Source organism: Gymnoscopelus microlampas (genome assembly GCF_963454915.1).
Source record: "Gymnoscopelus microlampas genome assembly, chromosome: 20".
NCBI lineage: Eukaryota > Metazoa > Chordata > Actinopteri > Myctophiformes > Myctophidae > Gymnoscopelus > Gymnoscopelus microlampas.
The window spans coordinates 19,091,111-19,105,094 of NC_139957.1; the positions used below are offsets into that span (position 1 = coordinate 19,091,111).

General features: G+C 41.8%; 1 protein-coding gene across 1 annotated transcript in view; it reads right to left on the bottom strand.

Annotated features, from left to right (window-relative positions):
* The window catches only part of syne1b (spectrin repeat containing, nuclear envelope 1b), a 117,388-nt gene that overhangs the window by 71,268 nt on the left and 32,136 nt on the right, over window positions 1-13,984 (bottom strand). Inside the window, exons 28-49 of the mRNA XM_084045307.1 lie at window positions 13,606-13,773; window positions 13,048-13,224; window positions 12,648-12,788; window positions 12,339-12,499; window positions 11,896-12,046; window positions 11,530-11,757; window positions 11,207-11,305; window positions 10,883-11,070; window positions 10,502-10,625; window positions 10,224-10,390; window positions 9,607-9,760; window positions 8,822-9,447; window positions 7,967-8,146; window positions 7,336-7,486; window positions 6,972-7,130; window positions 5,132-5,314; window positions 3,871-3,972; window positions 3,513-3,716; window positions 2,224-2,431; window positions 1,741-1,853; window positions 501-706; window positions 128-277 (exon numbers count right to left, since the gene is read on the bottom strand). Coding sequence (XP_083901433.1) covers window positions 128-277; window positions 501-706; window positions 1,741-1,853; window positions 2,224-2,431; window positions 3,513-3,716; window positions 3,871-3,972; window positions 5,132-5,314; window positions 6,972-7,130; window positions 7,336-7,486; window positions 7,967-8,146; window positions 8,822-9,447; window positions 9,607-9,760; window positions 10,224-10,390; window positions 10,502-10,625; window positions 10,883-11,070; window positions 11,207-11,305; window positions 11,530-11,757; window positions 11,896-12,046; window positions 12,339-12,499; window positions 12,648-12,788; window positions 13,048-13,224; window positions 13,606-13,773 — 4,040 coding nt within the window. The remainder of the gene's footprint in view (window positions 1-127; window positions 278-500; window positions 707-1,740; window positions 1,854-2,223; window positions 2,432-3,512; window positions 3,717-3,870; window positions 3,973-5,131; window positions 5,315-6,971; window positions 7,131-7,335; window positions 7,487-7,966; window positions 8,147-8,821; window positions 9,448-9,606; window positions 9,761-10,223; window positions 10,391-10,501; window positions 10,626-10,882; window positions 11,071-11,206; window positions 11,306-11,529; window positions 11,758-11,895; window positions 12,047-12,338; window positions 12,500-12,647; window positions 12,789-13,047; window positions 13,225-13,605; window positions 13,774-13,984) is intronic.

The window sequence follows — 13,984 nt, forward strand, 5'->3', positions numbered from 1 at the left end:
TGGAAGGAAGTCAAATACTTGCATAAGAAATTGTATGGTTTAAAAGACAATACAGTATATGGCACATTTTATGTACACTCCACTTCCTGAATTGACCATTATGAAATATAAAACGCAGATACAGAACCTTTCTTTGAGCACCTCCTGTTGGTATTCCTCAACCTGCTCCAGTACGGCCTTCTCGGGACCTCGCTGTTTGGCTTCAGGCATATCCGTGGTCATCCGCTTCTCCATGTGCTCCAGCCACCACCTCAGCTTCTTCAGACGACCCTCAAACCTTTGGGCATCGAAATTCCATACTAGCCATTACTTTATCTTAAGCAGATCAGATCTTCAGCAGTGTAAATCAAAGGTTCTTGACCCTTTTAATTTCAAAAGTTTGGTATGCATTAGGCCACAGACCCCCAAAACTCTGACAGAGTTATGGGGATTATAATCGAAGATCAAAGCAACTCATTGCTCTATCACTGAAGTGGCTGTACTGTAGGAGGATATCTTACCCTTTCATGAGAGATGCACTGTCTTCCAGAATCTGATGGTTCTGTCTGCACTGTTCTACAAAACTGTCCCAGTCCTGCTGGATGGAGGATAGGTGCTGCTGGACCTGTCCGGCACTGGCCTTGGGGAGGTGCAAGAGGAGCTTCTCCCCTTCCTCACAGACCTGAGTCAGACGCACCTCGCCCTCCTCCACACGCTCCAGCGCCCCCTGAAGGATGAGGACAGAATCAGTATGATGGGGACAACAGAGTTGACCTTTGCGTTCCTTACTATTGGCTGCCTGCAATGTTGCAGATGGAGGAATCTGAGGTTAAATTGTTCTACATACATTATAAAATGTGCAGTTTAACCTCAAACCCTATAAGTACATTGACCGTGGTGCCCCAGAGGTCTATACTTTGTCCCCTCCTTTGTTCCCCTCTGCACCAAATCTATTTGTGGAAAATAGCCGATCTACAAGTGCAGAGGTGCTGACCACGGTGCAAAAGCATAAAAATGAAAGAAGAGGTTGCACGGCTCGCAAAGGTTAATTTATTAGCATACTAAGAAACCAACGTTTCGCCCTGATAGAAGGTCAGGGATTGATAACATCAAGCGTGAACCTCACAGGTCCTCAAAAATCAGGGTACCCTAACTAAGGAGGGGCATTGCCATTACAACACCCATGATATCCAAACTTTTTTTTACAAAATACATGATCTACAACTATATCTAAAAAACACTTGATAAACATCGGAATAGCCTAATGCAGTGGTTCCCAAACTTTTTAGCTCAAGACCCAAAAGAGAAATTAGGCCTTTGACCGGGGCCAAACAAGTGAAAATACCAGATCTACAAGCTCACACCGTGTCGCTTCCCGCTGCATTGTGAGCTTGTAGATCTGCTTTTTAAAATTATTCTTTTATGGAAATGATTAGATTTATTTAATTCAAAATGTTGGAATTGTTTTTAATTGACGATTTATTTTGTTTAAACTTTTTTAAATCATTTGAAATAATATTAAAAAAAGGAAATGTTCACTTGCGACCCAAAATAATTAGTCCGTGGCCCAAAGACCCACTGTATCAATCATACGAATGAATGTAACACATATTGTGATATGCCCAGAATAGGGACTCTAGGGTTCATGTGGTTAATGCTTAACATGTAAATGTCATATACATTTTTGTTTGCTGAATTAAACTACAACTGATATTATATTCACAGAGTGGATTTAGTATAATTTGTATCAGTTCTTTCTACCTTTAGTTTCTGCAGTTTCCGCTCTACAATGCGCGTGTCTCCAGATCGGTCTGAGCATTCTTTAACTATCTCCCTCTGTTCAGAGAGCCAGCGATGGAACTCCTGCACCAGGTCTGAAGAACAAAAGAGAACATGTTTTCCAACGAAGAAGATGACATTGATAGATGAAGATCTGTCTACAGCAAATTTTACTCAAGTCATTCATGGGAGCACAACACACGCTCAGTGTAGCCTTATGGATCATGTCTGTCACCAATGAAGGAGACAATTTCTCTGGTGCATTTTCTGTACCAATTGTCTTTACAACCATGTGACTTTATCAACACAGTAAAATCTTCCGTTCATTCATCCGTTTGTATGTCTTGCGAGTGTACAAAATGTGCACTCTCAGCGTTAAATGAACACTGAGGATTCTAATGTGCAGTACCCCCATGTACAATATAATTACACATCTGCTCCAGAGTGAGTCATCAGAATCCTCACCGTTGAAGTGCTGCTGCAGACAGTGCTGCAGTGATGCCAGGGTCCTGGCCGAAAGCTGGTTGACAGACTCATAACTCTTAATGAGGTCGGTAAGAGCAGAGCCCAGGCCAGCCAGCTCCTCAGAGGGATATTTCCTGCACAGCGTGTTGAGACTCTCCCGGGTGGAGTCGATGCTTCCCTGCTGATTCTGCAACTCCTTCTGCAGATCCTGTCATCCAGAAAAAGTCATGTACAGTAGATTAATTCATTATCTACTTCTCTCTTTTCCCATAGTGTTTTCTACAACCTTAGTCAGCAAGGAGGAGCTGGGACGTATAATAATAATAATTATTATTATTATCGTTATTATACACAAATTGTTTGGTTGGTGAATTCATTTTTTTATGATATTGGTGAAAAAAATGTGAATTTTGACTTATTTAAATTAAGTTAATCTCATTCCCACGAGTTACAGTAGGAACTCTTGGGAACGAAATATACACATCCAAACTTCCCCTGTCAAATATTTTTCTCAGCCAAAAAACATCTATAAAGGAGTTTTATAGCACCTTTAACTTGGCTCTGTCTGTGCCCTCATTAACAATTGTAGGATCTATTAATTATGCCTTTATGCCATGCAGGAACGACCCCTCATGAATATGCTAATATGCCACATCCCTGGAATCAACATGTAGACCCCCCCCCCAAATAAATAAATAAATACATTAATTAATGATAATAATAATAAATAATTATACATTAATTGCAATGTAAATATTGTATTGTATATTTCTCTGATGCAGCATATTTCTATGCTGTATTCAGCTTTTTCTGTTGTGTTCCATTGTGTTGCACTGATAAGTTGCATAGAGATTTCAGTTGCAGAATCATAGAAGATAAGAATTGTGCTCATTATCCATTCTTTCCCACACCCCTACAAGTAATGTTGCATTTTAGTTGTATTCTATTAGTGTTCCATTCAGTCAGATTCCACTCATTTGCGTTGAGTTATGTTGCATCATATTTGAGTTGCATTCTATTCTGTTATGATTTATTTATTATAATACGTTCATGCTTACAGGGAATGATTGAATTGAGATAGAGCCTTGATGATAAATATACCTACACATATTTATGTTCAATAATTATATTTATGATCAATAAAACATATTTATTCAGTCTATGAGTTGTCAGACTGAAGTCACGTTATTTTATGGTCTTACATTGCGGTGTTGTGTTGTGCAGCATTACATTGCCTCACTATCTTGCATTGTTATGCTGTGTGAGTTGCGTTCGCACATAGTTCGTACCTTCACTCTGCAAATGTCCTCAGGGTCTGATCCAGTGGGTGAGGAAACCAAGGAATCCTCCATACTTTTCAGCCAAGCAGACATCTGGGAAATGTAGTCTTCCAACTGTTTCCTCTGTGAGCTGAAGTCCCGCAGGTTTCCCCTGGCTTGTTCACACAGCTTCTGAACACTGCTGATCTTTTTTCGCAGGTCAGCCTCTAGCACCTGACATGAGCAGTTGTTGTATTGCATCATGTAATTAGTTAAGAAAGACATTCATCATCTGCGCTACCGTTTGCTTGGATGTTAAGTTGCTGTGAACATCAGCCTAAATATCTCTAAATTCTCTAAATAATGGTCAAAACCAATAATAACGTACCTGTAGTTTAGCAGGAGTCTCTTGACTTCGACTGCGCTGCTTCAGTTCTGTCACTTTCCCTTGCAAGGTCTCAAGTTTCTTCTCCTTCTCACCCATCTCCATCTGCCAATAAATAAAAACACAAAAGGTATGTTTTATAGATAGCTCAGGGTCAGCATATGTTCTTGCTACATAAATAGTGAGAAACTGCATCGCTGGTAAAGAGTGATATACCGATTGATCATTGCTACACAGTGAGGAGGTAATATGTGTCTGGAGTCATAGTGGCCCATAATTCTCAGGAACTTGATCCTCAGAACAGGATTTCTAGACTTTCGTACTTTCCTGAGATGATAAACACTCAGTGTTTGCATTGCACTGTATGCCTCCCTCCCTTATCAGTTATCTAAGTGGGCTGCAAACCAGGACAAACTAGAAAAAGTGCTCCTCGGAGCACAGGTCTCCGCCAGGTCAGGTAGGCTATTGTGGCCTCCTGGTGGTGCTATAATAGGCCAATGTGAAAAGAGTGCGATTTCTTCTTAGGCCTTGCACGACAATCGGACACTGACTGCATTCATGATTTGAGGCATTTTGTTTAAAAAAATAAGTTTTGCTAAATTAGACCTGCTGGTGGCACTATAACAGGCCAATGTTAAAAGTGGCATTTGTTCCTCAACATAGTGTGAATGTGCATGCAAAGTTTGAACGCAATCGGGCGGTGCGTTCATGATTTGCGGAATTTTGTTCAAAACAAGACAATAATGCAAACTTTAGACGTCAATCTTGGCCAATCAGGATGGAATATGAAAAATCAAACACATTGATGACATGACTATAGAGATCATGTGTACCGATTTGCGTGAAATTTGGATAAAATTGGAAGGAGTAGTATAAAAGAATGTGTTTTACATAAGTCGGCCTCCTGGTGGCGGTATAAAAGGCAGATTTTTCAAATGGTATTTCTTCCGTGCGTGCAAAATTTCACGGAAATTGCATGCTGTGTTCATGATTTGAGGCATTTTGTTCAAAACGGAGCACTCCTGCAAACTTTGGAAGACATTTTTAGCCAATCAGGAAAAATCTGAAAGACCTGTTTCGTTTAATGACTATAGAATAATGCATACTAATTTGTGTGATTTTTGGACAAAATCTGTAGGAGTACTGTCAAAAAATATGTTTTGCACAAATCGGCCTCCTGGTGGCGCTATAAAAGGCCCATGAGAAAAATTTGGGCAGAGGTTCTGAATTGGCATCCAGGGAGTGTGTGTGCCACATATCTTACCTGTAACACAGAGAGCCTCGCAGATATCTTCTGGCTGTCATTGAGGTTGTTTAGGCTCTCGCTCAGCTCCATCATACAGCTGCTTGTCCAGCTCTCCACGTCTTCACTGATTTTGCGCACCTCATCCCACACTGCCAGACTCCGGCTCAGGCAGTCAATGTTTTCATCTATCCTCTCAGACAGCTGAAAATGAGATTGAGTCAGTTAGAATGTGTGTCCACTAAACACCTACTGTAGTAGTAAAGAAGACTACTAATGATGCTAAGCCCTTGGGAAGTGCACAAAGTATGTAAAGTAACACCAAGTCAAGTCTTTTACTTTTATTTTACTTGGCAATTAATGTTATGTTAAATTTACACTAAAAGTAATAATTCCAGTAACATACATTTCCAAGTACAATAAATGTAGGTATTTACTGTAGTTGTTGGTATTCACTCCTTAAACATTTTGAGTGACAGTTGTTTACATTCTTGGGATTAGCTCAACCTATGTTACCCTTAACTGCTCCTGATGAGCAGGTTGGTGCCTTGAATGGTTTCCTCAGTGTGTGAATGTGTGTGTGTGTGTGTGTGTGTGTGTGTGTGTGTGTGTGTGTGTGTGTGTGTGTGTGTGTGTGTGTGTGTGTGTGTGTGTGTGTGTGTGTGTGTGTGTGTGTGTGTGTGTGTGTGTGCGTGCGTGCGTGCGTGCGTGCGTGCGTGCGTGCGTGCGTGTGTGTGAGAGTGAATGTGATGCACATTGTAAAAGGTGCTTTAGCTCCTATATAAATGCACAATTTACTATTTAGATTGGTATCACAGTCTGACAAGGGTGTGCTTTGTCTCATTTAAGGGGAGATGTTCTTTTGTCTTTGGAAAATGGATTCTGTGATTTACTGTTGTTTAGGTGCATGGGCTGCAGCAGTGCAGACATTCTAGATAATATAGTGGTAAAATCATGGTCGTGCACGGCTCTCAATTTTCGAGTCAATGTTTGTTCCAATCTTATCTACAGTATGGTCGTCACAGTGTTCACCTTGTGTTATAAGGTGAGAAACTCAGTGATCCAGGAGACATTAATTGAGCTGCAGTCCCTCCAGATTTAAACACAAAGATGTATTTGTTTACATTTATAGTACTTTAAACTAATACTTTAAGCATTTTTATCAACAATTACGATGAGATTTGTTCCATATAGTATCACTATACTATTAATATACATCATTAATAATAATAATAATAATATAATAATCAATTATTACTGGTTACTGTACACAATCTTGCATCAGACGTCAGGACTCAGACTCTGACAAGGAAGCAGACTGCCCCCCTCCAAGTCCAGTACTTAATCTTGAGGTTTTCATTCACGAGTTAAAAGGGATCATGAAAATGCAGGAGCCACAAATCACATCTCCAATTTACTGCTCAATATGTGTTCCAAACATTACCTCTGGTCAAAAACTTCTCTCAGCGACAGAGAGAAGTTTCTTCCCAGGATGATAGGGTTCACCCTCCATTACAGAGTGTGGACCTGGATATATAGGAGATGCTCTGAGATGAGCGAACTGAGACCAAGTTAAGAGGACTCAGTTGAGGTAGTAAGATTTGTCTGTTGGTGCCTCTATTTGGATATGTACCAAGCATGGCCAACCAGGTAGGGACTCCAGGGCAGACCCAGGAGACAGTATTATTACTATTATCTCCAAGGTGGCCCAGGAGCTCCTTGGGTTTCCCTCATGTCCATCTTGAAAGAGATGCTGAGGAGAAGAGCGTGCTCTGCTTCCCCTGTTGCTGCCCTGACCCGGAGAGATGGACTTAATCTTATTGTGATTCCAATTACTCTGAGTGTTATTCCATTCACTTACATCGAGCCACTGATCCACCAGGCTCTCACTGTCCTTCTTCATCATCTGAGAATCACAGTCTTGAATTTTCTTCAGCTCACTCAGCAACTGTTTGCCTTTGCTGGAAAACTGGTCCAATTCACGCTGTTTACTCGCCATTTCTGCCTTAGCTGCCTCATGCTGCACATGAAAATGGAAACATTTTGAACATCTGACATCACTTCATATATTGGAAAGATTCACTGATGACAAAAGAGTTTACTGCCTTCCATTTGAAATGAATTAATTTAAAAGTATGTATTTAAATACACATTACACAGCTACAGAGTTTAACCAGATTTGGCACATGATGAGTACCAAACAATGAATATGCATTAGTTCTGACCTTGGACAGTGATCTCTTGGTTTCCTCGTGGTCCTTCAGAGCGGAGCCAATCTCCACAATAGCTTCAGTATTCTCTATGACGGTGTTGATGGAGGTCTTCAGACTCTGGTAGTCTCTCATCAGCTCCACAAGAACACTGCACTGCTCCTGTCTGCCAGTGAGAAAGTGAGGTAATTTACAATGATGTGTTTACACACATATCAGTGATAGATGTGGAAAAGAAAATATACTTTTACAGTATGCTTTTGCTGCATAGCATTTCACATTTTTTTTATTATCACTCTGTATGCTTTATCTCTGCAAATTAAATTCATAAATTGTAAATTGTAGTTCGTTACAATTTTGGAGGCGAGTAATCTTCCACCATCAAAACTATGCTCAGAGATTTACTGTGCTTGCTTTCACTGCTTACAAACAAAATTTCCCTTGCGGTACAATAAATATTTGACCTTGAATTTCAACATCACCTTCATGAGTATTGATTAAGTCCACCTGATGGCAATAGCAGTAGCAGCCTGACAAATTATTTCCAACCACAACCATATGCAGTTTGATGAGAAAATTAGGGAAGAAACAGAAGGTAAAAATGTCTAGAAGTGGGCTTTAATATGACCCAGGAGTGACCTAGTACCTGTCAGTGATGAGTCTCTTGGTGTCCTCCCATGTGGTTTCCAGGAGGTTGATTTCTCGAAGCACTTCTCCAGCCAGCTCTGCGTCTCTCTGAGCCAGCTGCTGGCCTTTGTCCCTCAGCCACTGTTCCTCGTGCTGGTGAGACTGCAGCTCATCCTCCTGCTGGTTAAAGAACCGCAGCCTGGCAAATGGAGGGGGAAAATGTTGCTTTTCTCAGTCTCATACAGTATATGTTCAAACACATGCATACAGTACATGCTTCCACATGTGCATGATATGACTGTACACAAACATACTTTACACAGATGCAAGCAAAAACACTCATGCTAGTTTATCCTACTATAATTCTACAAAGCTCTGTAGTGGTGAGGTGGTGAGGCCAACATTTGTTCTGCCCGGTTCTCCTCAGTGGCTGGAGCAATTGATCTGAATGAATTTGCACACAGCCATTGACCATTACCATGTGCACGGAACAGCAAAGCCCGTTTTTCGATTTCACCAAATCTCAGCTGTTTATTAGCGTTTTTGTGTAAAAGAATGTCGCCAAGGTCACGGCTGCCCAGCTGTGTGATGGCCCCGTGAGCTATGGGACGAACTGCCTCCCGGTTGCCAGATCATGTGCACATATCCCCCCACGGGTATGGACTAGTTTCTGTATAATATAGCGTTTGTTTGTTGTAAGCCAAGGTGTTTTCTAAAACGTTTTGATCTGACTTGATACAGGATGTACTGTAATGTTGATCTAACAACCACAGAAGAAACTCTGTGCACAGTAAAATACTCAATGTTGAGAGTGTACAAATGTACATTTGCTTACATTTGTACACTCTCAGAGTTAAATGAACACAGAAGTTACCTCTGCTGCAGAGCATGTAGGCTGGGTTCTTTGAGGTTCTGGTGGTCGGCTTTATCCTCAATGTCCTCCACAGTTTTGAGCAGCTGCTCTTTGCGCTGTCTGAATGAAGCCCACAGAGACCCCAGGGCTTCTGCTTCACTCTGTTTCGTACCCAGCAGGTTCCTTACTGTATCCAGCTCAGTGCTAAGAGTGTCAGCCAGCACGCGGCATGACGTCCGAGACCCCTCATCGCCGCTGATATGGAGGTGACCTTTGCAGAGGCTGCTGTCCAGGCCGACAGCCAGTGTTTCCAGTTGGCTGATGTCGGGCACAATGGTGGCCAGCTCCTGTTGCAGTTCCTCCACCCTGCCCCGGTCCCAGCTCCCAGCGCTCTCCACAGTCTGTCTCAGACCCTGGAGGACCCCCGCTGCCGCTCCATGGGTTTGCAAAAACGCTTCCAGTCTCGCGAGACACTCTAGCTGGAGATCGGCTATATGCTGGGCCTCTAGGTACGGCTGGAGACAGCTCTCCAGCCTGCTCTGGAGGAGTTGGGCATCGCCAGGCTCACAGGATCCACACAGTCTCTCCGTTTGCTGCTCCAAGCTCTTCCTCGTACCAGCCTGCTCCTGCAGGGCTGCCAGGGTCTCCTGCCACAGACAATACAGGAAAACACTGAAGCCACTACCTGCTCACTCACTGTGAGTTCTTCTGGATGCGTGAACAATTATTTCATCTCACCAAATCCACATGGTGATGGCGGATATTTTGTTCTTGTCATACTCATACTCGAGAGGGGTCATTCTTACCTTTACATGGGTCACAGCAGGTTGCAGGTTGGTGGTGTTGATTTGTGAGGCTGAATGGAGAGAGGAAAGCATGGTCTCACTCCACTGGGAGAACTTCAGCAGGGTCTGGTCAAACTGCTCCATGTGGGAGAGGTGGTTCTGAAGCTCTCGGATTCTGGTCAAGAGGATGGGAATGTGGTGAGGTAAATGTGAAGACATTAATAAGAAGTGTTTGCAAAATGTAGTCACATTAGGATGTGGATAGGGCTTGAAAATAAGCTTAGATTATTTGTCAAATGAATAGCTTACTGACATTATTTTAATTGTTGTGTACCGCAACAATACAATTAGTAAGTATGTTAAAAAATGAAATGCTAAGAGTTATGCACAAATACTACTTGACCGGTATGGTACAAGCAACCATCTGGGCCAGAACAGTACAGTAGAATATAGTGTTTATTCATTCACTTATCCATTTGTAATTATTATGCGTCCATTTAATTACAACTGTACACTCTCAGAATTAAACTAAGACTCAAGATTTCACAGTGTAGAATCTTAAGCTTAACCTGCCATGTGAAACTACAGTTTGGCCTAAATGAATGGCAAAGCTTCTCTGCAGTGAGAATCAATCTTACCTGTGAGGAACGGCTTCATTCTGACACTGCAGTCTCTTCTGCAGCATCTCTAAGTCTCCTTTAAGCTGCTTTACCCTCTCCTCTGAAGCTGTTGGATACAAGGATCTCTCCATGGATACCAGTCCAGCATGAAGGGGCTCCAGGGACCTCACTTCATGGTGCATTCCCTGCAAAGATCATGAGTTTTTCCTCAGTATTTGATTCATTGTAAACTGTACATTGAATTACATTGAATTATGTTTTTAATTACAGTATATGTATATGTTTATGTACTGTACCTGCAAATCCTGTATCTCAGTCTGGAGCTTGGTTTTATCAGCCGATAGGCCGTGGCTCTCTGGTTTGGATGCACATTCACTTCTCTCCATGCAGGAAACAAAGTTGGAGCGATCCTTCTCATACCTGAAATGCAACAATAGATATGCCCATGAATTTGATTTCTACATGAACTTATCAAAATGTGCAGGGTCAGGTGGCAACTATCTGAGCACATGGTGCAATGTTTCAATCAATACACCCTGATTTTTCTGCATACTAGCAAAATCCTATGTGTGTGTGTGTGTGTGTGTGTGTGTGTGTGTGTGTGTGTGTGTGTGTGTGTGTGTGTGTGTGTGTGTGTGTGTGTGTCCATATACTAATACTGTCTTAACATGTCTTACCTTTGCCAAAGAGACAGCAGGTTCTCCAGGGTGCTTTGTTTATCTTTTGCCTGGTGTATATTTTGTTCATAGCTGGTTAGTAGAGCTGTAACCTCCTTCTCTGCATGTTCCCTGTCACTGAGTCTTCTGGCCCCAGCAGACAGTGACAGCAAGGCCGACTTCAGCCTCTCAAGACACTGATATACATCCTGGGGAAACACAACACAGAGTTACATTACATTAACTGAAAAGAAAGCTGATATAGAGAGGAGGAACATGAGTTTACTTCCAAATATAGTAGGTGAGAATAGAAGAGAATGTAAAGAAAATGTAATTACAAATTACCATGTGGTTCTGTAGAGCTTTATATGTCTCTGATGAGGAGTCACATGATGTGACAGGATGTTCTAGTTTTATATGCAAGTCACCAAGTGTTGTCTGTGCCTGGAAGATATCGGGGACCACAAACTGCATCATGTACCCATCATTTTCAAAAGATTATTCCCCCCCCAAACGTTCAAAGATTTTCAAAACTTTTCAAAGCTCACAACGTTTGTAGATCGGCTATTTTCGCTGTGCAACACCGTCCGATACAATAGTGCTTAGGTGCTTATTATTAGCAACTAATATCTAACATCAATTCCTTTATGTATCAGTATGTACAGTACCTCCTGCAGGCTGGTGTTGAACTTCTGCTGGTGAGAGGAGCTTTCTTCCAGCTGTCCGTCAACCTGCTGCACGCTCTCCTTCAGTTCCTCCCAGTACCTTCCAATCTGGGTCAGGCGGGCCTTGATGCGAGCTGCCTCCCCTGAGGACACAAACTGGGCCATTGCCTGGGAGTGTGCCTCCAGCTGAGATAGAACCTCCGCCCGTTGTTGAAGTTCTGCACTGACAGCCTGAACACAGAGGGAAGGAAGACCAGATGGTAACTAAGCCAGTGATATGACCAACGAAAAATGCTTAGATAGGTGGGTAGGTCAGTATATACGAGTACAGGGTACGGTAAAAGATCACAGCTTTGTAATCCACAGTACCTTCACTGTATGGATCTGCTGGTCAAGAAGGGCAGTCGAACTTTTCAGAGTGTCCAGTTGTTTCTCTTTATCAGATATCCATACGGAAAAGGCCTCAAAACTACTACCAAACTCGTCCCACTGAGTTTTCATTCCTTCAAGAGCCTTGACACTGGAATAAAGGAACATCCATTATAGTTTAAAAGTTACATACACCACTAATAAACTGCCAATACTGTAGCATATAATGATATGATATTGTAATGATAATATTGAATCCAACTACTGTTTAATAAAAAAAAAATTAAATAGTGGGTCGAGGATTGAAATACAGTATGACATTGTTAGCTGCTCGTCAGCTAAGAAAATGCTAACAGCTAGATAATATAAGACACCTGTTAAATAATAATTAACAATAATTAAGTGGACAAAAAGCCATGGTTAGTCTTTACTTAAGGTCTTACTCTTTTTTTAGGCCAGCCTCCACTTTGCCCACTTGCTCACTGAGAGAGCGAGCTTGGCTCAAGAGCAAAGTCTTGTTCTTTGGACCAAGTTGGATTTCTGTTGCCCTCCTCAGTAAGGTGTTCATATGGGATGCCTCAGCTTCACATTGTTTTAACAGAACCTATTGAGGAAGGAAAGAAAGACATTAGGTTTAGAATTAGCAACCTGTATTAATCTCATAGGGCTCTCTCTCATGAGTGTTAATGTTGAAAGTCAGACATTATTCCCCATTGAAGTGAACCTGATCAATCACAACCTGTTTGACTCACCTTGGCCTGGTCCAGTTCAACACCCAGGCTCTCTGGACTGCTAAAATTGAGATCTCTCTCCATTGCAGATTGGGCTTTGTTGACAAACCCCTGTACTGCTTCCTGTTGACTGTCAAACTCCTGCCATGCTGCCAGTGTGACCTGAGGATAACATCAGCTGACAACCATTAATGCATTGAAAAAACACAAACGTGTTTACCATGGACAAGACAGAGTATGATTCCTATGCAATAGCCTCAACGTCTTAAAACACTGTTTATGCTATTTAAAACACATTTTAAACAGGATCAAAATGTATTGGATTGTTTACAAATAACGTCCCATTTAATATTGTAGTTAACCCAAAAGGTTGCCCTCTCTGTCTTTCAATGCTCTTTAGGAAAGTAGTGTGTCAGCTCACCTCTAGGCTTTGCTCCTGTGAGTCCATGTTCTGTTCCATTTTGCTGAGTGTGTTCTCCAAACTGTGCAGGTCCTGGTGTAATGTCTCCCCCAGTCCCTCCTCAGCCTGGAGCTGCTGACCCCTGGATACCAACTGCTGCACATCCTTCCTTTTCAGCTTCAGACGTTTCACAAGTTGCTTTGGACCAAAAAGAAATCCATCAGGAATTATTGTGTGCTACGATTTGCAATTTGAATAATTACTAATCCTTTTCTCGTATTTATTTATTTAGTTATGGGGGAATTGTTTTGAATTCATAAGCATTTGAATACGACAATAAAGAAAATTGTAAATTCACTTCAGAAGGTCCATTGATCCTTGCACTTTTGCAGTTTTTGTTTTACATATTAAATGGAGAAATATTTAAATAAGACTGAGAGCATAGGATAATCTAATCAATATGAAATCAAATAAGTTATCTAAAAACAACAATACAATCAATCAAGTCTATACAGTATACCCAATACAGTTTAGCTCAATGTTAATTGATGAGCATTGTGAGCTTCATGGGTCTCTCACCTGGTGTCCAAGCAGTAACTGCTGGGCCTCTCTAACTGTCTTACAGTCCAGTATCCTGGTGACTTCAGCATGGGCCTCCTTCTGCCCTTGAACCAGCTCATCCAGAGTGGTTCTCACCTCCTCCCTGAACTGCACACAGTCCCCCACAGCCAGTACCATCTTCTCAGCCTATGAGGAAGAACAAGGACACAGACCCATAATAAGATACAGAGTAGTGTTTGCGCCCTGCCTCAACCAATCAATGAAATACTATTCCAAGAAAGCATGTCTGATTGATATTAAAACCACAGTGTACAACAGCCAGCCAGGGCGCAGTGTGTACAGTATAATGAAATGTAGTTCCTCTTGATATAGAGATATAAAGATTGTGTTACAGTTC